The sequence below is a fragment of the Scyliorhinus torazame genome, chromosome 16 (assembly GCF_047496885.1).
Source record: "Scyliorhinus torazame isolate Kashiwa2021f chromosome 16, sScyTor2.1, whole genome shotgun sequence".
NCBI classification, from domain to species: Eukaryota; Metazoa; Chordata; class Chondrichthyes; order Carcharhiniformes; family Scyliorhinidae; genus Scyliorhinus; species Scyliorhinus torazame.
Window position 1 is genome coordinate 134,277,508 of NC_092722.1, and position 20,931 is coordinate 134,298,438.

A 20,931-nucleotide genomic window follows, 5' to 3' on the forward strand; every position below is an offset into this window, starting at 1 on the left:
AAGAGTGATTCTTGTCCAAAAAATTGATTTAGAAATGAGAACAAGTAGTGGGGAGACTGAACACCGTGACTAGTCGAGCTTGTTTATGTAGGGTGATGGGAATACACAATCACGGCTTCTGAGCATTTGATTTATTCAACCTACATTAGTTATGTTAGTGGTTCTGTATTGGCAAGGTATTGTCATGGTAGCTCTTCTGATCCAGCTTATGAAGTTTATAGTAACATTTTATTGGCAAACTACAGGAACATTTCTGACGGTCAAGCGCTCACATATACCATTTTGTGTATATTTATTTGTGTCCTCAGAGGAATATTGTATGTCTGAAAGCTGCAATACAGATTCCAGGCAAATGATAATTTTGGAGTCTCCAACATGAATAAATTGTACACTTTTCAACATTTATAAATTTGCACCTATTTTTGTTCTTCCAAGAACGCTTGCAGACATGGCCGCAGCTACCTCTGTCCATGTAGTTACAATCATTGAGCCAATAATCCAGCATGCAGATTGGTTCTTCCCGGATGGTAAGTACTAGCTGGTGTTGTCTTTGTGTTTATTTGGCAACATAGTTACAAGCAGTTCTAATTTTGCCATTTCTTTTCACTGATATTATAGCTCATGAATTGCTACCTCAGTGCCTTTTGATCTGATTTAGCGACTGCTGTGTGGCACATGGAGGTTTTTACTCGTTTATATTGATTTTTTTAACTTTGTTTTAACAGATTTGGATTTCAATGTGTCAGGCATGTTTACACCAATGACACCTGCCAATCACCTTAATAATTTGTCCTTTATTGGAGGTGACTATGACAGTAGCACACTGGAGAGGAAAAGGCCTGTAAGTGTGGGAGTAGTTGAAGATTTACTGAAAAAAGACAGGTATGTTTGCACGTATGAAGGAAACCAATTAAATTTATGTATGAATTTATTTATGCTTATGAATAGTATATGTGCCATACTGTTGGACAAGGCCTGAATCAAGCAATAAGGGGAATTTGCAATTACGGCAATGCAGTCACCATGGGGGGCTTTAATCTTCATGTACACCGGGCAAATCAAATTGTTAAAGTAATAATAATCTTTTATTAGTGTCACAAGTAGTCTTACATTAACACTGCAATGAAGTTAATGAAAAGCCCCTAGTCACCACACTCCGGCACCTGTTCGGGTACACTGCGGGAGAATTCAGAATGTCCAATTTACCTAACAAGCACGTCTTTCGGGAATGTGGGAGGAAACCGGAGCGCCCAGAGGAAACCCACGCAGATATGGGGAGAACATGCAGACTCTGCACAGACAATGACCCAAGCCGGGAATCGAACCCGGGTCCCTAGCATTGTGAAGCAACAGTGCTAACCACTGTGCCACCGTGACGCCAGATTGGAAGATGAGTTTATGGAATGCTTTCAGGACAGTTTCTGAAAACAATGCATCATAAAACCAACCAGGCAGAAATTATTTTTAAATATTGTATTGTGTAATGAGGCAGGATAATCGCATATCTGGGGATCCTTTGGGTAAAGGCAATCATAATATGACAGAATTTCATATTGAGTTTGAGAATGATGTACATAAGCCTGAAACTAGAATATTAAAATTAAATGGAGCTAATGACAGAGGTATGAGTGGACAATTTGGCCAAGGTAAGTTAGGAAATTATATTAAGAGGCGTAACAGTCAATAAACAATGGCAAACATTTAAGTATTTCATAATTCTCAGTAAACTCTGCATTGAAAAATAAAAGTAATTGGGAACAATGATCCATTCCTGGCTAACTGAACAGGTTAAAGATTGTATTAGGTTAGAAGGAGAGGCTTCTAATATTGCCAAGAAGAGTAATAGACGTTTAACGGGATTCTCCGCAATCGGCGCCGGCGTCAAAAGCGGCGCGAACCATTGCAGCGTTGGGCCGACTGGAAGTAGCAGTATTCTCCGCACTTCCGGGGGCTAGGTGGACGCCGGAGGGGTTGGCCCGCGCCAGCCGTCGTCAAAGAGTCCGCGCATGCGCCAAAGGGCCGGCGTGATCCTGCGCATGCGCGGAACCGCCGCCCTATTCTGGCACATGCACAGGGGGTTGTCATCTCCACGCCGGCCATGGCGGAGCCCTACAGGGGCCGGCGTGGAAGGAAGAAGTGCCCCCACGGCACAGGCCCTTCCACAGATCGGTGGGCCCCGATCGCGGGCTAGGCCACATTGGGGGGGGGGGTGGGGGCCAGGGCCAGATCTCCCTGCCCCCCCCCCCCCCCCCCCCCCGCGGACCGCCCCAGCTGACTTACCTTCCAGGTCCCGCCGCGTGGGACCATGTCTAATCCACGCCGGCGGGACTGGCCAGAAACCTACGGCCGCCGGCGTGGATTAGACATGGTCCCACGCGGCGGGACCTGCGGGGGTGCTGCTGCCGCCAATAGCCCCCGACCAGCGTGGCGTGAACCCTGCCCCCGCCCGAAAACCGGCGCCGGCGAATACCCCCTCTCCGACCCGCGGGGGGGTCGGAGAATCCCGCCCCTGAGGTTTGGGAGAGTTTTAGAGATCAGGGAGGGTTGATCAAAAATTAATGAAAAAAGAAAATAGAATGTAAGAGCAAAGCAGAATTAAAAATCAATTGTAAGAGCTTCGCGAAGAATGCAAAAGAGAAATTATCATGGGTAATGAGGAAATTCAACCAATATTTTGTGTCTCTCTTCACAGTAGAAGACACAAAAAACAAATAGTGGGGAAGCAAGTGTAAGGTTCCTTCCTGTTTATTCCCTTTTTCCACTTTTATTTCGCCGTTATTCTTTTTAGATCCATGAATGATTAATGCACATGTATCTTTAAATTGAACTGCAGAATTCAGAAGTTGCAGGAGAGAATGCTCAGCTTGCCTCTGATGGTTTAAACGGGAGCTTCAGACTTGCCGGCACCAGAGAGAGAGATGGGGTGGGACCCGGTTTGATTTATTGGTTGGTGGCCATTGTATTTTCCCAAAAGGCCACACTCTGCCCGGTAAGAAGTGGTGATTGGATCCTATCCCAGTGGACTAATTTTCAGAGTCCCGAGGAGTTTCTGTTTCGGTTTGTCTTAAAGTACAGGGAGAAGCTCGCTCTCTCTCCTCCATGCGCTCTCTCTCTCCTCCATGCTCTCTCTCCTCCATTTTCTCTCTCTCTCTCTCTCTCTCTCTCTCTCTCTCTCTCTCTCTCTTTCTCCTCCATTCTCTCTCTCCCTCTCTCTCGCCTCAATTCTCTCTCACTCCTCCATGCTCTCTCCCCTCCATTCTCTCTCGCTCTCTCTAATCCTCTCTCGCTGTCTCTCCTCCATGCTCTCACTTTCTCACTCTCCTCTATGCTCTCTCTCCTCTCTCCCCTCCATGCACTCTCTCCCCGCCATGCGCTCTCTCCCCGCCATGCGCTCTCTCCCCGCCATGCGCTCTCTCCCCGCCATGCGCTCTCTCCCCGCCATGCGCTCTCTCCCCGCCATGCGCTCTCTCCCCGCCATGCGCTCTCTCCCCGCCATGCGCTCTCTCCCCGCCATGCGCTCTCTCCCCGCCATGCGCTCTCTCCCCGCCATGCGCTCTCTCCCCGCCATGCGCTCTCTCCCCGCCATGCGCGCTCTCCCCGCCATGCGCGCTCTCCCCGCCATGCGCGCTCTCCCCGCCATGCGCGCTCTCCCCGCCATGCGCGCTCTCCCCGCCATGCGCGCTCTCCCCGCCATGCGCGCTCTCCCCGCCATGCGCGCTCTCCCCGCCATGCGCGCTCTCCCCGCCATGCGCGCTCTCCCCGCCATGCGCGCTCTCCCCGCCATGCGCGCTCTCCCCGCCATGCGCGCTCTCCCCGCCATGCGCGCTCTCCCCGCCATGCGCGCTCTCCCCGCCATGCGCGCTCTCCCCGCCATGCGCGCTCTCCCCGCCATGCGCGCTCTCCCCGCCATGCGCGCTCTCCCCGCCATGCGCGCTCTCCCCGCCATGCGCGCTCTCCCCGCCATGCGCGCTCTCCCCGCCATGCGCGCTCTCCCCGCCATGCGCGCTCTCCCCGCCATGCGCGCTCTCCCCGCCATGCGCGCTCTCCCCGCCATGCGCGCTCTCCCCGCCATGCGCGCTCTCCCCGCCATGCGCGCTCTCCCCGCCATGCGCGCTCTCCCCGCCATGCGCGCTCTCCCCGCCATGCGCGCTCTCCCCGCCATGCGCGCTCTCCCCGCCATGCGCGCTCTCCCCGCCATGCGCGCTCTCCCCGCCATGCGCGCTCTCCCCGCCATGCGCGCTCTCCCCGCCATGCGCGCTCTCCCCGCCATGCGCGCTCTCCCCGCCATGCGCGCTCTCCCCGCCATGCGCGCTCTCCCCGCCATGCGCGCTCTCCCCGCCATGCGCGCTCTCCCCGCCATGCGCGCTCTCCCCGCCATGCGCGCTCTCCCCGCCATGCGCGCTCTCCCCGCCATGCGCGCTCTCCCCGCCATGCGCGCTCTCCCCGCCATGCGCGCTCTCCCCGCCATGCGCGCTCTCTCCCTCTCTCTCTCCTCCATGCTCGCTCTCTCCCTCTCTCTCTCCTCCATGCTCGCTCTCTCCCTCTCTCTCTCCTCCATGCTCGCTCTCTCCCCCCTCCATGCTCGCTCTCTCTCTCTCCCCTCCATGCTCTCTCTCTCTCTCTCTCTCTCCTCCATGCTCGCTCTCTCTCTCTCTCTCTCTCCTCCATGCTCGCTCTCTCTCTCGCTCTCTCCTCCATGCTCGCTCTCTCTCTCGCTCTCTCCCCTCCATGCTCGCTCTCTCTCTCGCTCTCTCCCCTCCATGCTCTCTCTCTCTCTCGCTCTCTCCCCTCCATGCTCTCTCTCCCTCTCTCTCTCTCGCTCTCTCCCCTCCATGCTCTCTCTCCCTCTCTCTCTCTCGCTCTCTCCCCTCCATGCTCTCTCTCCCTCTCTCTCTCTCTCCTCCATGCTCTCTCTCTCCCCCCTCCATGCTCGCTCTCTCTCTCTCCCCTCCATGCTCTCTCTCTCTCTCTCTCTCCTCCATGCTCTCTCTCTCTCCTCCATGCTCTCTCTCTCTCTCCCCTCCATGCTCTCTCTCTCTCTCTCTCCCCTCCATGCTCTCTCTCTCTCTCTCTCTCTCTCCCCTCCATGTTCTCTCCAGACAAGCCAGGCTGCAGGCAAAGACCAGAATCATCTTCGTCTGACCAGAAATGCTTTGAGCGCTGTATTTCTGAACTGAATGAAACTACAATAAAAATCAGAAACTGGAATCAAAGTTTGACGAGGCATAAGGTGCTGGAAACCACCAGCTGAAACCAAGACACATTTTCTTTCCTTTTACATGTGATTTTTAAAAACCTTTTTCTTCCCCTCTGTGTTTCTGTTTTTTTTTGTGTGTAGAGGGTTGGGAGCAAGTTAAAGTGGAGAATTAGGAATTAGATAATAGTTCACCAGTTGTATTTGCTGCATAGTTCATTATAGTTTTTGTTATTCATAAAAAGTGATTGTGCTTAGATTTACAAACCTGTTGACAAATTATTGGACAGCCAAGGGCCATATACTTATTGTATTTTTCAAAGAATTATTGGCTCATTCACTTGAGTTGTGACTCCAGGTCAAATGGGGCTGGAATTGACCGTGCACTAGCCCAGGGTGTCGTAACATGAGAGTCCAGTGTTTAAGGTAATTAATTTCTAAAGCACTATTTCTTTACTATTATTAGGACTGAAAGCTGAGACGTCTGCTGAAACTAATGGGATTACATCCTGACATTCTGAATTCAGGAGCTGCAGAGATTGTTTTGGTTTTCACATCGTTTTCTGAAAGGAAAATTGTGTTCAAGAAATCTATTAAGATTTTAAAGGTGTACCTAGCAGGGTGGATTTAAGGGAACCAGTGGCTGTGGCATATTTGGATTTTTGGAAGGCATTCCATAAGGAACCATACAAAAGATTGGTGCAATGGGTAAGGGTTCATGGCATCAGTTGTTTGGAATCTATATTAATGACATGAAGAGACTGGATGTAATGAATCGAAGTTTGCCAATGACACAAAGCTAGGTGGAATAATAAGCTGTGAGGACACAGGCTGAAAAGGGATATTGATAAGTTAAGTGAGTGGGCAAATGAGTATAATGTGGGGAAAAATGAGATCATTTATTTTAGTTAGAAGTATATCAAAACAAGCTACTTTTTAAAATGGTGCAAAGCTGTTAAATGTTGGTGCTATGGGGTTTTGGGTGTTCTTGTATCCAGAACGCAAGAAATAGGAGCAGGAAATAGACCAGGTCTGTCGAGCATGCTCTCTCCTCCATTCAGTACAATCTTGGGCTTCAACTCCACTGCGCCCCCTCCCCACTCCCCATCCTTTAATATGACACAGGGTACAAGTAGAAAAGGAATGGAACAGTGGTTAGCACTGTTGTCTCACAGCGCCGACGTCCCAAGTTTGATCCCGGCTCTGGGTCACTGTCCATGTCACTGTCATGTGGAGTTTGCATATTCTCCCCGTGTCTACGTGGGTTTCGCCTCCATAACCCAGACATATGCAGGCTAGGTGGATTGGCCATGCTAAATTGCCCCTTAATTGGAAAAACTGAATTGGGTATGTCATAATACCCAATAATATCCACTCATGTATATAATGAGATGCAGACAGGCAGTGATTGACACACAGGATAACCAATGAACACATACGATACAGAACAACCAATCACCAGACAGGACACCACCACTATAAAGCCCAAAGGGCATTAAGACTCTCTCTCTCACAGGACACAGCTACTGAGATAGTTAGAGTGCACAAGCCAGTGAGCACCATCTCCATGTGGTAGAGAGCTAGTTTGGCCAAGCCAGTAGGAGGTTATCAGTTAGATTAACAGAGTGTCCACCCACAGCAGATTATGTACAGCAATCAGCAAGTTCAATAAAACAGTGTTGGACCATCTCCTGTGTCGGAAGCCTGTTTCTAGTTTCACTGCATCCAGTTGCAGTCAACGTTGAACCAACTCACTTAACACATCCGGGTACTCTCAATCTTTTTAAACTCACAGGTTCAACACATTCTCCCCGTGTCTGTGTGGGTCTGACCCCCACAACCCAAAAAGATCTACAGGCTTGGTGGATTGGCCATGCTAAATTGCCTCTTAATTGGGGAAAAAAGAATTGGGTACTCTAAATTTATATTAAAAAAGGGGGAAAAAAAACTTACAGGTACAGCAAGCTATTAGAAAAGCAAAGGTATGTTGGCCTTCACTGGAAGGAAGTTGAATTACAAGAGTAAGGAAGTCTTGTTGCAATTATACAGGGCTGCAGGAAGGCCAGACAGTCTTGGTCTCCATACGCAAGGAAAAATACAATGAAGCCTAGGAGGGGATGCAAGAAAGGTTTGCTAGACTCTTTCCAAAGATTATATTGTTTTATTTGGGGACGTAGAATGGTCCTTTACCCTAGAGAGCTTGGAAGAATTAAGTTTTTGAATTAATTTTTACAGGTCGTGGGCATCACTGGCTAGGCCAGCATTCTTTTGCCCATCCCGAATTGTCCTCGAGAAGGTGGTGGTGAGCTACTTTCTTGAACTGCTTCAGACCCTGAGGTGTCGGTACACACACTGTTGTTGTGGAAGGCTGTGAGTTCCAGGATTTTGACCCAACGACAGTGAAGGAATGGTAATATATTTCCAAGTTAGGGTGATGAGTGGCTTGGAGGGGAACTTCCAGGTGGTGGTGTTCCAGGTTTCTGCTTCATTTCTTCTAGATGGTAGTGTTTGGAAGCGGCTGTCTAAGGAACCTTGGTGGGTTGCTGCAGTGCATCTTGTAGATGGTACATCCTGCTGTTGCTGTGCGTCAGTGGTGGAGAGAGTGAATGTTTTTGGAAGAGGGAGACCAATGAAGTGGTCTCCCACTTTGTCCTGGATTCCTAGCGTCTGACCTGCTCTTGTAACCTCAATATTTATATTGCTAGTCCAGTTCAGTTTCTGGTTAATTGTAACCCCCAGGATATTGATGATGATCTCACTGAGGGGCATCTTGGCAAGGTAGCTGCTGAGAGGCTATTTCCCCTGACTGGAGATTTTAAGACCTAGTGGACACAGTCTCAAGACAAGCAGTTGACCGTTTAGGACTGAGATGAGAAATTTCTTCATTCATAAAGTTGTGAATCTTTAGTATTCCTTACCTCCGACAAATGTGGATGCGCAGTCATTTGTCATGCGAGAGTACCTTTAAGGAATGGATGTTTAAGCAATGTACCTTTAAGAAATGGAGCTGATCATATTACTGAAGTGATGTCAGAGGGTGGGGGGAGCTGAGCTCACTTCTGCTTTTTGAGTTTCAGTTTGAGAGAGCAGCTGGGAGTGTCTGTGTGTTTTGCTGTGAGCTGCAGGAAGAAACACAGAGCTGGCCTGTTGATTTCTGCAATCCAAAGACTATAAATATATTGAATGTAACCTAATGTGCTCCTATTTTTGAAGGTTTGAAATCTTTTGGATGTTTAAAGCAACAGTTTGAAGGATTATTTGGTGTTGTAGCCTTTTGGGGTTATCTTTGAAGTAATAGGTGTTAAGATATTCAATGTTTGTTTTAAAAGGGTTAACTTGAGTTCATAGAATAAACATTGTTTTGTTTTAAAATCCACTTATCCATTTCTGCTGTATCACACCTAGAGAGTACGCCGTGTGCTTCCCACACCACAATCTATTAAAAGTTGTGGGTCAGTTGAACTCCATGCTACACTTTGGGGTTCTCTAAAAACTTCTGACCCATAACACAATGAGTATATTTGGATCTTTGGACTTCAAGAGAATCAAGTGATATCGGAATGTGTGAATTGAATGTTAAAGTGGTGTTGAAATTGAAGATCAGCCATTATCTTATTGGCGAAGCAGGCTGAATGGGCTATTTATGATCCTAATTCTTGCATTATTGTGTAGTATCACAATAATGCAAGAATTATTGGGACATTCACCTTGGAATGTCCCAATATGCTTCGCAACATTTTTATTTGCCCAAGTGTGCATCATTGTTCTAATGCAGCAGCAAATTTGTGCACAACAAGTTCCTGCAATCAACAAATGAGTAAATAACCACATAATCTGCATTTGAAGTGGCAGTTCAGGATACTGGGTGGGCTGCCTTTTTTAATAGTGAAAAGGGAACCATTAGTTAATTTCAACGGGAGGTGGGGGTCCTAGTCTAATGTTTAGTGTGGAAGATTGCACCTCTGATAATGGAGCACTCAACATTGCACTGAAGTACTAACCTGGATTTTATGCCTATATCTCTATAGGAGTTTGACCCTGGACACAACCTTCTATACGGAGGGTAATACCGATTAAGCTAACATAAATTTGGTGTGCATGATAATGTGCCTTTTAAGCATATGCAATATATTCAGCAGCATCCAAGATATCAGATAATCAAATATAGGGCTATTCCATCATAGGTGTAACTTGCCCATTCACCAGTCTGGACTAGCCACACCCACTGCAACTCAGACTGCAACAAAATTCATCAGTCCCCAGAATGACTGGACTTGCTCTTTAGTGTAGGCTGGTCTGGTATGTATCGCCCCAATAGGTTCAATTTCCTGCAATTATACAAGGAAATCTATAGACATTGCATTGAGCCAGGTAAGATTTTGCTCATTTTGTACCTTGCAGTTTTATATCCTCAGTATGTTTATTTGTTTTTGCCAAAAATGCACTATTTTCCTTGAGGTCTGCAACAGCTTTGCAATCTACAGGAATGCCAAGAATGTTCACTGGAGAATTTTGCACTTCACTCTCCATTGTATATATTTGTCTCTGTAATTGATATAACTAGAACACATTTTTCTTTTTTATAGAAAACGTTACCAAATTATTCCCATTAAACATTGGGAAGAGATATGACTGTTTACATATAGTTTTTCTGTTATTTACTTGAGTGCCTTTTTAACAAAATTGAAATTCTTGGTTCATGTAAATATTATTCGATGTGCGATGAACCCACAAGCTAGCTCCAGCCTGCTACAGTGAATCTTTTTGCCAAGTGAGTGGCTTTCAGTATCATGATATTTATTGAGTTGGTATTTATGCTGACACTACTGGTGCTGAATCATGATATGATCAAGGTGTTCTTTGCAAGGTGCAGAAAGATTGTTGCAGACCTTGACCACAATTACTTTGCCTTGTTTGTACAAGGTAGTCAAGAGGATGCTATTAAATGCACACTGGTCCTGGAGCTCCGTCAGGTAATTGGGAATTCTTTCAAGGGAGTGAGCTACGCTCTGTTCTGAATGTCACGGATAAATGCTTATTAAATTGTTTTGATGCAGGCGGTTAATAACTGTTCTCTTTATGTGCCCCTCCCCCACCCCCTCCTTTTATAAAAAAAAAATATATATCTCCCCTTGCAGCATAAGGAAGGGATCAAGGTATTATAATTTGAGCTGTCCCCATGTTTTGTAGGGTGCCTCTCTTCTGTATGGCTAATGGTAAATGCAATGCGTTGATGCATGCCTGGGCATACAGACAGCAGGCCTAAAAGGCCTAGCATGTTTTGTTTGAGCAATTGAGTCCATGGCACTGCTGCCCGAATGTCCATATCTGACTTGAAATTGGTTCACAGGCAACATGTCCAACATGGAGACACAAATCTTTTAGTATTTAACAATGAGCAGTTGGATTTTTTAGTCCGCACTTTATTTGCCTTGTTGACTCATCCTGGTTGGAAAATAGCTCAAATGGGCAGCCTCTAAATGTTGCTTGTTTAAACCCCTGCTTTGCCTGTGCTTTCTTGAAATTGTCCTGTTCAAGTCAAAGCATCTAGTCTGTGGGCTGTATAGATTAACTTGCACCCTTCGATCTTGACTAAGAGCTTTCTCATGTCTGTCTAAGTCGAGCTTGGTTGTGCTGTGCATTCTTCCCTTGTCTGGCACTTCATTGTACCTGTCTTTGGAATACTTTGTTAGTTGTGATATGCATGGTCTGTGTTCACTCTCTCTTCTCTCTGTAGCCTGGGTGTAAAAGTTAATGAGCCTCAGTTGAATCCTCGCAGAGCTGGCACTCTGACCAGGAAGCACACATGTCCAACTGTCCAGCCGCCTCCCCCTCCTATCGAGGCTGTACATATCAATGAGCAGCAGCCATCAGGGTTCGGCCCTGACTCTTACCCAGCAGCTGCTGCTCCTTCTACTGCTACTAATGTGACTGAGCCTCAGCCTCAAGAAACTGATGAATACAGGTAAGAAGACATTGTATTAGAAACAAAGCAATTAAGGGAAATCTGGGAATTTCCATCATTCACCAAATGTGAAGGACAATCCCCATTGAAGAGTCAGCCACATAGACAAGATTTGAGGATGTGTCCTCTCCTCTCCCACAGCAATCCTCACCTGTTGGAACAAGCAGAACAGGCTTGGTGTTGAACTTCCTTTTTTTGTTCCTTTCTATCTTGTCGTTCTTGACTGTCATCCATGTTCTGCATTGAAGCTAGTGAGTGAAAGTAGCCTTGTAGCCTGTTATTGACTAAAACCTGATAAATGTTTCAAAAAGAATATTTAGGAATAATAAAAGACCATCTCATCCATCAAAGCTTCTCCTTCCCCCTGTGCCTGGATGACTTTGAATGTCCCTAGTCTTTTTGTCTCTATTTTATGCAGATTATTTCCAATATTCGTCGTTATTTGAATAGAGAGATTTTGAGATTTATTTTTGATTGCTCTGGGATTGGGTTTTGATTGTTCCAGCATTGCGCCTCCTTGTGTCTTGTAAATCTCTATGATTCTAGGTCATGGAGATGTTGAAATTTGATTTGGTTTGAATAATGCAAATAGAGAAAAAACGATTTCCATTGTTCTTTGAGTTGATAGTCAAAGGGCACCACCAAATACATTGGAAGGAAAATTTAGAATACACAGATGCTCTCCCAGAAACCGTGTTGGAAGCAGCATTTATAATACTACCCTTTCAGAGAAGTGAAAGCAAATTTGAAAACAAATAATAGAGTATGAGGGCAGAAAACTAATGCAGGCATGTCACAAAATCCTGTTACTCAGATCAGTTTGAAATGTTCTCGTTATTTTGGATTCTATTCCGTACTATAACTGTCCTGTCTTACTTTGAAGTAATAATTTGGGTGTATTCCATCAGTTACATTTAATGTTATGGACTTTGATAATGTGTCCTTAACTTGTGCTTTTGTAAACTTTGTTCCGATCATAGCAACAGGAGTAAGCCATTTGATTCAAAAATTCTGCTTTGCCATTTTTGTTCAACACTTGCAGCTCTGTCCTTCTAATTCTAATTCCTTTTATAAATACTGTTATTTGAATATCTGCTGCTTTCAGAAGCCCTATTAAATTAATTTAATAAATGTGTACCCTTTCCTACTTGTTCTCTTATTAAAAAATGTAAATGTTGCCAGAGGGCCATAAGCTGCTCTTCCCTTTGAGACTTGACTGGTGGTGGTTTAACTTGAGGATCACCACACCTCAGGCAAAGGGCAAGATTGAGAAGGCGGAGCCTTCATGAATAACCTCAGCCGATACAGGAATTTACCAACCCTGTTGGAGTCGCTCTGCTATACCAACCAGCTGTCCAGCCATCTGAGCTAACCGACCCCCTTCTATTCTTTATGGAAGTTATCATTCTAATTCTTTTCATTGGTGGTTCTGCTTTGAGCTTTACATTTATTGATGTTTCCTCTGTTGCCCTCTAACTCAGGTCAACTGATGCAATTGTTGCTAGTTTTAGCCTTAGTTTAATTGCTCTAATTCTGTCACCTTTGCTCTTGAGTCGCCAGGTATCTTTCTGATACCGCCACGTGGTTCAAGTCTGAGTAATGATCAATAATCCAACACACCGCTTAGTAAGAGTTAAATCAACGCTCATTTATTATATACAGCAATTAATACTTATACATTAATTCTATTTCTAAGCTACTTCCTACAACTAACAGGCCAATACTTAACTTTGGAAATGGCCCACCAGGTCAGGGAAACGAATGGCCTTTCGAATGGGTTCTGAGCCAGGTCGATAGTCAGGCGTGCCTATCTGGTAGCGATCGTTGGAGTAAAACTTACCTTCTCTTGCAGAAGGGTCTCGAAGGGTGCGGAGAGGAGAAGAAGGGTGCAGCCAGGAGGAGAAGAAGGGTCGATTTGAACTTGGCTCCTATTCTTATAGCCCCCAGGGGCTTCTCGCCTCTCGGGGCGGACCTTGTACCTGGTTCCAAGTGATTGGACTTGGTCCCAATCACTTGGTTCGATATTCTCCAATGCTGGAGCGATTCTTTGATCGAGGGGTGGTCGTTTACCTCTCTTTGTGTCAGCTCCTGCTGGCACCGAAAGGTCTGGGTTGGCTTTGTGTGTCTATTTTGTATCAATTGTTCCCGGGGATTGCTGATTAATATGCAGATGGCTGGGGTGTTGTTATGTTGATGGCTGCAGGTATTGATTCGGTCTGGCTTCCCCAGAGACGAATACACTGTTTTACCTGCAGCTGTCTGTTTGAGTCCTGTTGGCTGATTTTCCCATCAGCCTCTTCCGTTCGCCATTTTAAATCGGGGTTTGGCCTTTCCAATCGGGAGTTAGCCATTTTACATGGCTACAAGTTGCAGGAAGGACCTGTGGTGGAGGGATGGGGGGGAGCGAAGAGGGTTGTGATGAATAGAGGAGGCCTCACTGGCCCTCTGCTCTTCAGCTGGGAGCTGGGGAGGCAGCCTCCAGTAACCTGCCAGGTTTTGTCTGCTGTGTTGCAGGATCCTGGCAATACCCTCAATCTGACCACTTAATTAGCAACCCACTGCTGCCATAAGATTAGCCAGAGATGAGAATATGTTAGCCTGTCGACCTGACGAAAACCTTTCGGATTTCCTTCCCGGTCTTGCCTTTGCAAGTTTCATTCCACCCTGAGTATCATCTAGTCATGGGAACATCACTGTAAAACTTGTCTTGACACCCGAGGAAAGTAGGAAGGCTAATCGGACCATTTGGAGCAACAACATATTTAATTATAATTTTGTTTATTTTCACAGCTTTAAAAAACTATCCCGGGCATGAATTTTTGTTTTTATTAAATATAAATTATGTAACAAATAAAAGAGATGAACTCGGGAGGTGAGGTGAGAGAGTGCCCTTGACGACAAGGCCTCATTTGACTGAGTGGCATCAAGGAGCACTAACAAAAGTGGAATCGATGGAAATCAGGGTGAAAACAAGCCACTGGTTGGAGTCATACCTGGGCTAAAGAAGATTTTTGTAGTTGGTGGAGACCAATCTACCAGCCCTGAGACATCACTGCGAGAGTTCCTCGGGGTAGTGTCCTAGGCCCAACCACCTTCAGCTGCTCCGTCAATGACCATCCTTCCATAATATTGTCAAAAGTGGGATGTTCGTTGATGATGTTCAGACCCATTCATGACTCGTCAGATACTGAAGCAAGACCTGGACAATATCCAAGCTTGGGCTGACAAGTGACAAGTAACATTCGTGCCACACAGGTGCCAGGTAATGACCATCTCCAACAGGAAAGAATCTAACTATCAACCTTGACATTCAATGACATTACCATCACTGAATCCCTACTATCAACATCCTGGGCGCTTCCATTGACTACAAACTGAACTGGACCAGCCATATAAATACTGTGGCTACAAGAGCAGGTCAGAAGCTGTGAATCCTGCGGTGAGTAATTCACCTCCTGACTCCCCAAAGCATGACCACCATCTACAAGGCACAGGGCAGGAGTGTAATGGAATAATCCCCACTTGCCTGGGTGAGTGCATCTCTGACAACACTCCAGAAACTCAGCACCATCCGGAACAAAGCAATCCATTGATTGGCACCCCATCTACAACTAGGGCCAGGGAGAAAAATCATGGGCCCTGATAATTCTCCTGTTTCCGGGCCCGTTATCAACCAACCCATGACCACTCCCCCCCCCCCCCCCCCCCTCAACAGACTCTCTCCCTCCCACTCGCTCATGCATGATATTTTTCCCCATTCAAGATTCACCGATCAATTCACCATATACTAACAGAGAGGTCATTGTGAGCATCCAGTTACAAATGTCTTCCAACATATATGCAGCAAGGGTAATTAATATTAAAAGCAACAATGATATGATAGTGTTAGTTTGCGTGTGCCCTATAGTAACAAGACAGGCGAACAAATTTTATTTTAACAGCATCATGCGATATTCTAAAGTTGAAAATACCCCATTAATGTTTTTGTAACACAGTCCAGACGATAACATTGACTTTGGGGACTGCCTCAGCCCTCATTAACCTGTTCTTTACATTGCACCATACAGACATGGTGACAGTAAATTCATATTTGTGGGAATAATCCAACACTTGCCACCCAGATAAACTGTGCAAGATCTTTTCCAATCTGTAGGAGAGGTGGAAAACTTCTCCTGCCTTGGTGTATGATATCATTCAATTTGATTATTTCATACAAGGGAAATTGGCTGTTTTATTACCTTTGCAAAGTCTGGGAACTGCATCCACATTTGCCTTTGGGAGATTGTTTACAGAAAGATTTTACAAATCTCTTTACGAAAAGGTTCTTTCAACATTGCATCAGTCTATTTAAAATCTAGGAGGAGGTGGTCACACTGTGGGGCTAAAATTTCCTGGGGTGGGGGTTGGTGAGGACTCTCCCGATCATTCATTGTAACTATAACAACCTGCACGGGACACCTAGAGCTGGGGATGATTAATTCCTCGTGCCCATTGGGATTGCGAGCTCCTCCGCTATGGGTGTGGTAGCTTATCAGAACAGGTATCAAGGGTCAGCCAGTGTAGAGCTGACCCGGTGAAGTGTAACCAGGTCTCATGTAGATAATATTGTTGTGAAATAAATGTTTTTACTACAACTCGCTGTGGACTCCCCGTACCTTACTAAAGTAACTTTTACAAAAACAATCTATTCAAATCTCAGAGAATCAGCAGAAAGGCTTTTGCCACAAAGGGCCTTTTTGGAACCCAATCCTCTGACGTAAGTGTTTCTCGAAATGATTTCTCTCAGAGTTTTGCTGTCATACTTCTTTTCTGCTTCTGGTGGTTCTTATTCAATAATTGCAATTTTCCACTTAATTTGCCTGTTTCTTAGATTAAAATAAAATACTATTTACACAATTATTTCATATAAATATAATGCAACATCATGGGTGTGATTGACCGGCCATGATGTGCCCAGAATATGGGGTAATATGGCTGATAGAAGCAGGGAGACCATGCTCGAGATCTACCTGCTCGCAAGTCCTCGTGAGTACTCACGTGAGACGTTGCGATGTAAAACCCACTCATTGTGGGCGGGATCACCTTTTAGCAAATATGCATATAGACTAGACTGAGATAGTGAACCTCACTCTAATTTGCAGTTTCTCGAGGCACCCGAGGCTTTGGGACGCATCTCCATCGTCTTGGAGACATGATTGAGGAACATTCAGTAAGCATCCTCCACAAATGGGGACCAGACGGAACGGCACTTGTGGTAGCTTCCTAGGGGATCGGAAGCCCCCAGGTGCATGCCCTTTGGGCAGAGTGGTACCCTGGCACTGCTGGTATCATCTGAGTGTCAGCCTGGCACTACCAAGGTGCTCAGATGGCACTGCCAGGGTACCAGGTTGGTACTGCCATGCTGGAATTTTCTGCACGGCAGCAATCGGGCTGAGGGTGCCCTGCACGGATGTTGGGGGGGCCCAGGGTCCCCCTCATAGTGAGTTAGGGCTTGGGGTCATGCCTGGGGCTCCAGAGATCAGGATGCCATTTAGAAGTGGCAAGCGGACTTCCTCACTGCAAATAATGGGGCTATGTGCGGCCTCGGCCACGTGTTCCCCGCTGAGGACCCCTATCTCACTGATGTGCCGTTTGAAAGTATTGTGTTTCTTGGCACTTTGAGCACCAGGAAACCTGCGGCTAAATGTGCTCACTATGGGACTTTGTTTCCCATTTAGTTAAATCACGTCCCATATGTGACGATAGGCTGTAAATTCACAGTGTACAACACAATTTGTATGACAGTTTCTGGGATGAAGGGAAACAATCTAATTCTTGAGTTAAGATCATACTGAATTTTGTACCATGCACCCTTCTGCTCTGTAAAACTCAGATCAACAATTCAATTTTCCTGAGCTGCTGGTACATGTCTGATTGATAAATCTTGGGTAGAATGTATGTAGCTTAAAAGGGGCAAATGGTATCTGTGGTATATTGTGGATTGGCACCAGAGAAGTCAGAATGGTAAGGTTGTATTAGCTCCAGAGTTGAATTGTTTTGTGAATACAGTGATTCCTTTGGAATCACTTTCCTAACGTCTGTGATTAATCATCCTCAGAGAATCAGCCTCCAAGTTTATCATTGCAACAATAACTCCCCGACTACATACAGATTCCACAAAAGAAACACAAAACCTACATTTATAGACCACCTTTCATGTTGTCCCAAATTGTTTCACAGCCAATTAAATACTTTTGAGTTGCAGTCTCTGTTATAATGCTGTCAATGTTACCAAATGGAGGAGTAGGCTCTAAAGGCCGTATGCCTAATCCTGCTCCTAACATGTATATTTGCATAAAATTCTGGATGGATGAGATAAGCTGGGCTAGATGGCCTTTGTCATCTATAATTATTGTATGAACACAATAAGTCATGGCTGGTATTGTTTATTTTGTTGCTAATGGAAGTTTGCTGAGAGCAGAATTTCCTGCTTTGTTTATCCTCTTTATGTCCTCCATGTCACAGTGTATTCCAAGGGAAACTGCTGGTGCACGCATGTCTGGGGGCAACTGAAATTGCCAGGACAGGAGTGCTTAATGAGCTTGTGGTGAATCAGTAACCTGGGCGAGATTCTCCGACCCCCAGCCGGGTTGGAGAATCGCCGGGGGCTGGCGTGAATCCCGCCCCCGCCGGTTGCCGAATTCTCCGGCACCTGAGATTCGGCGGGGGTGGGAATCGCGCCGCGCCGGTTGGCGGGACCCCCCCGCGATTCTCCAGCCCGGATGGGCTGAAGTCCTGCTGCTAGGATGCCTGTCCCGCCGGCGTGGATTAAACCACCTCTCTTACCGGCGGGACAAGGCGGCGCGGGTGGGCTCCGGGGTCCTGAGGGGGGCGCGGGGCGATCTGGCCCTGGGGGGTGCCCCCACGGTGGCCTGGCCCGCGATCGGGGCCCACCGATCCGCGGGCGGGCCTGTGCCGTAGGGGCACTCTTTTCCTTCCGCCTTTGCCACGGTCTCCACCATGGCGGAGGCGGAAGAGACTCCCTTCACTGCGCATGCACGGGAATGCTGTCAGCGGCCGCTAACGCTCCCGCGCATGCGCCGCCCGGAGATGTCATTTCCGCTCCAGCTGGCGGGCACCAAAGGCCTTTTCCGCCAGCTGGCGGGGCGGAAATCAGTCTGGCGCGGGCCTAGCCCCTCAAGGTTGCGTCTGGGCCCCCCCAAGATGCGGAAGATTCCGCACCTTTGGGGCGGCGCGATGCCCGACTGACTTGCACCGGTTTTGGCGCCGGTCAGCGGACATCGCGCCGATACCAGAGAATTTCGCCCCTGGAGTGGGATTCTCCCTTTGGGGGACTAAGTCCCCACCCCTGCCGGAAAAAGGGCGAGAATCACTCTGGACTTTTTCCTCAAGTCCGGGGTGATTCCCCGTTCTCCAGGGGGCTAGCAGGCCTCCGGCATGCGTCCCGCAGCTCTGGCTGCCGGCGGGACCCTGCTGGAGCAGCCGTGACTCCCGAGTTCCCGCTGGGTGGAACCACATTAGAACCATGCCGCCGGGACTCGGCGGGCACTCGGCCCATCGAGCGCGAAGAATCGCCGGGGGGGGGGGGGGGCCTTTTCCAACGGCCCCCGACTGGTGCCATGTCAATCACGCGCAAATGGCGAAGGAGAATCGTGTGCCGCCGTGGGAGCGTGATTTCAGCACGGAGGGTCGGAGAATCCCGCCCCTGTTTTACACGGTGCTTCATTCTCAAGAGTCCTTTCATTGACTTTAATCTTGTCCATTTTAAATAACGTTTCCACGTTTATTTAGTACAAATACAATTCAACGTCTTATGGAACTTGTGGGGATAGGCTGTAAATCCGCAGTGTGCAACATCACTTGTGTAACAGCTTCGGAGGGAAGGGGAATGATAATGAAAATTGAGAATGATATTTATATGCTGGTTTAAATTCAAAAAGAAACTTGAGAAGTGTGACAGTATTTAATTTTGTGGTAATAAACCTTAAGAGTGACTCTACCCCACACCCCCAACCTCCCACCTCCACAGAACCTAATTGTTCTAAAATGATTTTGGGAATTTCACTTATCATGGGCAAAATTCTCCAGTATCGGCGTGATGTCCGCCGACTGGCGCCCAAAATGGCGCAAATCAGTCGGGCATCGCGCCGCCCCAAAGGTGCGGAACGCTCCGCATCTTTGGGGGCGAGCCCCAACCTTAAGGGGCTAGGCCCGCGCCGGACAAATTTCCGCCCCGCCAGCTGGTGGAAAAGGCCTTTGGTGCCCCGCCAGCTGGCGCGGAAATGACATCTCCGGGCGGCGCATGCGCGGGAACGTTAGCGGCCGCTGACGGCATTCCCGCGCATGCGCAGTGGAGGGAGTCTCTTCCGCCTCCGCCATGGTGGAGACCATGGGGAAGGCGGAAGGGAAAGAGTGCCCCCACGGCACAGGCTTGCCCGCGGATGGGTAGGCCCCGATCGCGGGCCAGGCCACTGTGGGGGCACCCCCCGGGGCCAGATCGCCCCGTGCCCCCCCCAGGACCCCGGAGCCTGCCCGTGCCGCCTTGTCCCGCCGGGAAGGTAGGTGGTTTAATCTACGACGGCGGGACAGGCATTTTAGCGGCGGGACTTCGGCCCATGCAGGCCGGAGAATCGCGGGGGGGGGGGGGGGTCGGAGAATCTCGCCCCATGTTTTGACCGTATTTTTAACCAATAGCACTCTTGTGACTGTTGCTGCAATTAGGAACTGCTGCTGACCTTTGGAAAACTTTGTGGTCTTCTGGTAGGTTTTACAAAAAAAAATTGGAACCACGAAGCTGCCCGAAGATCAGAAGCAGCAACTCAGCAACTGTCAATGAAACTGACCTGAAAGTCATTAAAAAATATTGCAACTGATAGCTGACAGTTCTGAATTCCTTGCGGCGCTGGCTCCTCAGTCTGGATGACAAGAAACTCTATTTATGGTACTGAGCCCATGCTTCCCCTAGCCCTCAGAACCTGGCACCATGTGGACTCCTGGGCTCTGTCCTTCACCTTAAATTATCACTCCCTCCACCACCAACGCACAGTGGCAGCAGTGTGTATAATCCACAAGATGCACTGCAGTAATTGATCAAGGCTCCTTCGACAGCACCTTCCATACCCACGAGCATTACCACCTAGAAGAACAAGGGCAGTAATAAGGGAACAATGCCACTTTCAAGTTCCCCTCCAAGTCACACTTCATAGAATTTACAGTGCAGAAGGAGGCCATTCGGCCCATCGAGTCTGCACCGGCTCTTGGAAAGAGCACCCTATCCAAGCTCACACTTCCACCCTATCCCCATAACCCAGTGACCCTACCCAACACTAAGGGCAGTTTAGCATGGTCAATCCACCTAACCTGCGCATCTTTGGACTGTGGGAGGAAACCGGAGCACCCGGGGGAAACCCACGCACACACTGGGAGAACGTGCAGACTCCGCACAGACAGCGACCCAAGCCAGGAATCGGACCTGGGACCCTGGAGCTGTGAAGCAATTGTGCTAACCACTATGCTACCATGCTGCCCTGACTTGAAACTATTTCACCGTTCCTTCACTGTCCCTGAGTCAAAGTCATGGAACTGCCTCCCTAACAGCACCGTGGGTGTTCCTACACCACAGGGACTGCAGCGGTTCAAGAAAATGGGTCACCACCACCTTCTCAAAGGCAATTAAGAATAGAGGTAAATACTGACCTTGCGAATGGTCCCCGCAGTCTGTGAAAGTATTTTTAAAAAACACTGTCATTTAAACATACATTGCCTGAACAGA

The 20,931-nt window shown here is 47.7% G+C and overlaps 2 protein-coding genes across 2 annotated transcripts in view; both read left to right on the forward strand.

The window, feature by feature from the left end:
* The window catches only part of LOC140392480 (rho GTPase-activating protein 17-like), a 63,698-nt gene extending 52,520 nt beyond the window's left edge, over nucleotides 1-11,178 (forward strand). The window contains exons 15-17 of the mRNA XM_072477719.1: nucleotides 436-527; nucleotides 726-882; nucleotides 10,932-11,178. Coding sequence (XP_072333820.1) covers nucleotides 436-527; nucleotides 726-882; nucleotides 10,932-11,163 — 481 coding nt within the window. The 3' untranslated portion in view covers nucleotides 11,164-11,178. The remainder of the gene's footprint in view (nucleotides 1-435; nucleotides 528-725; nucleotides 883-10,931) is intronic.
* The window catches only part of dntt (deoxynucleotidyltransferase, terminal), a 488,317-nt gene that overhangs the window by 147,030 nt on the left and 320,356 nt on the right, over nucleotides 1-20,931 (forward strand). The gene's annotated exons all lie outside the window — the stretch shown is intronic.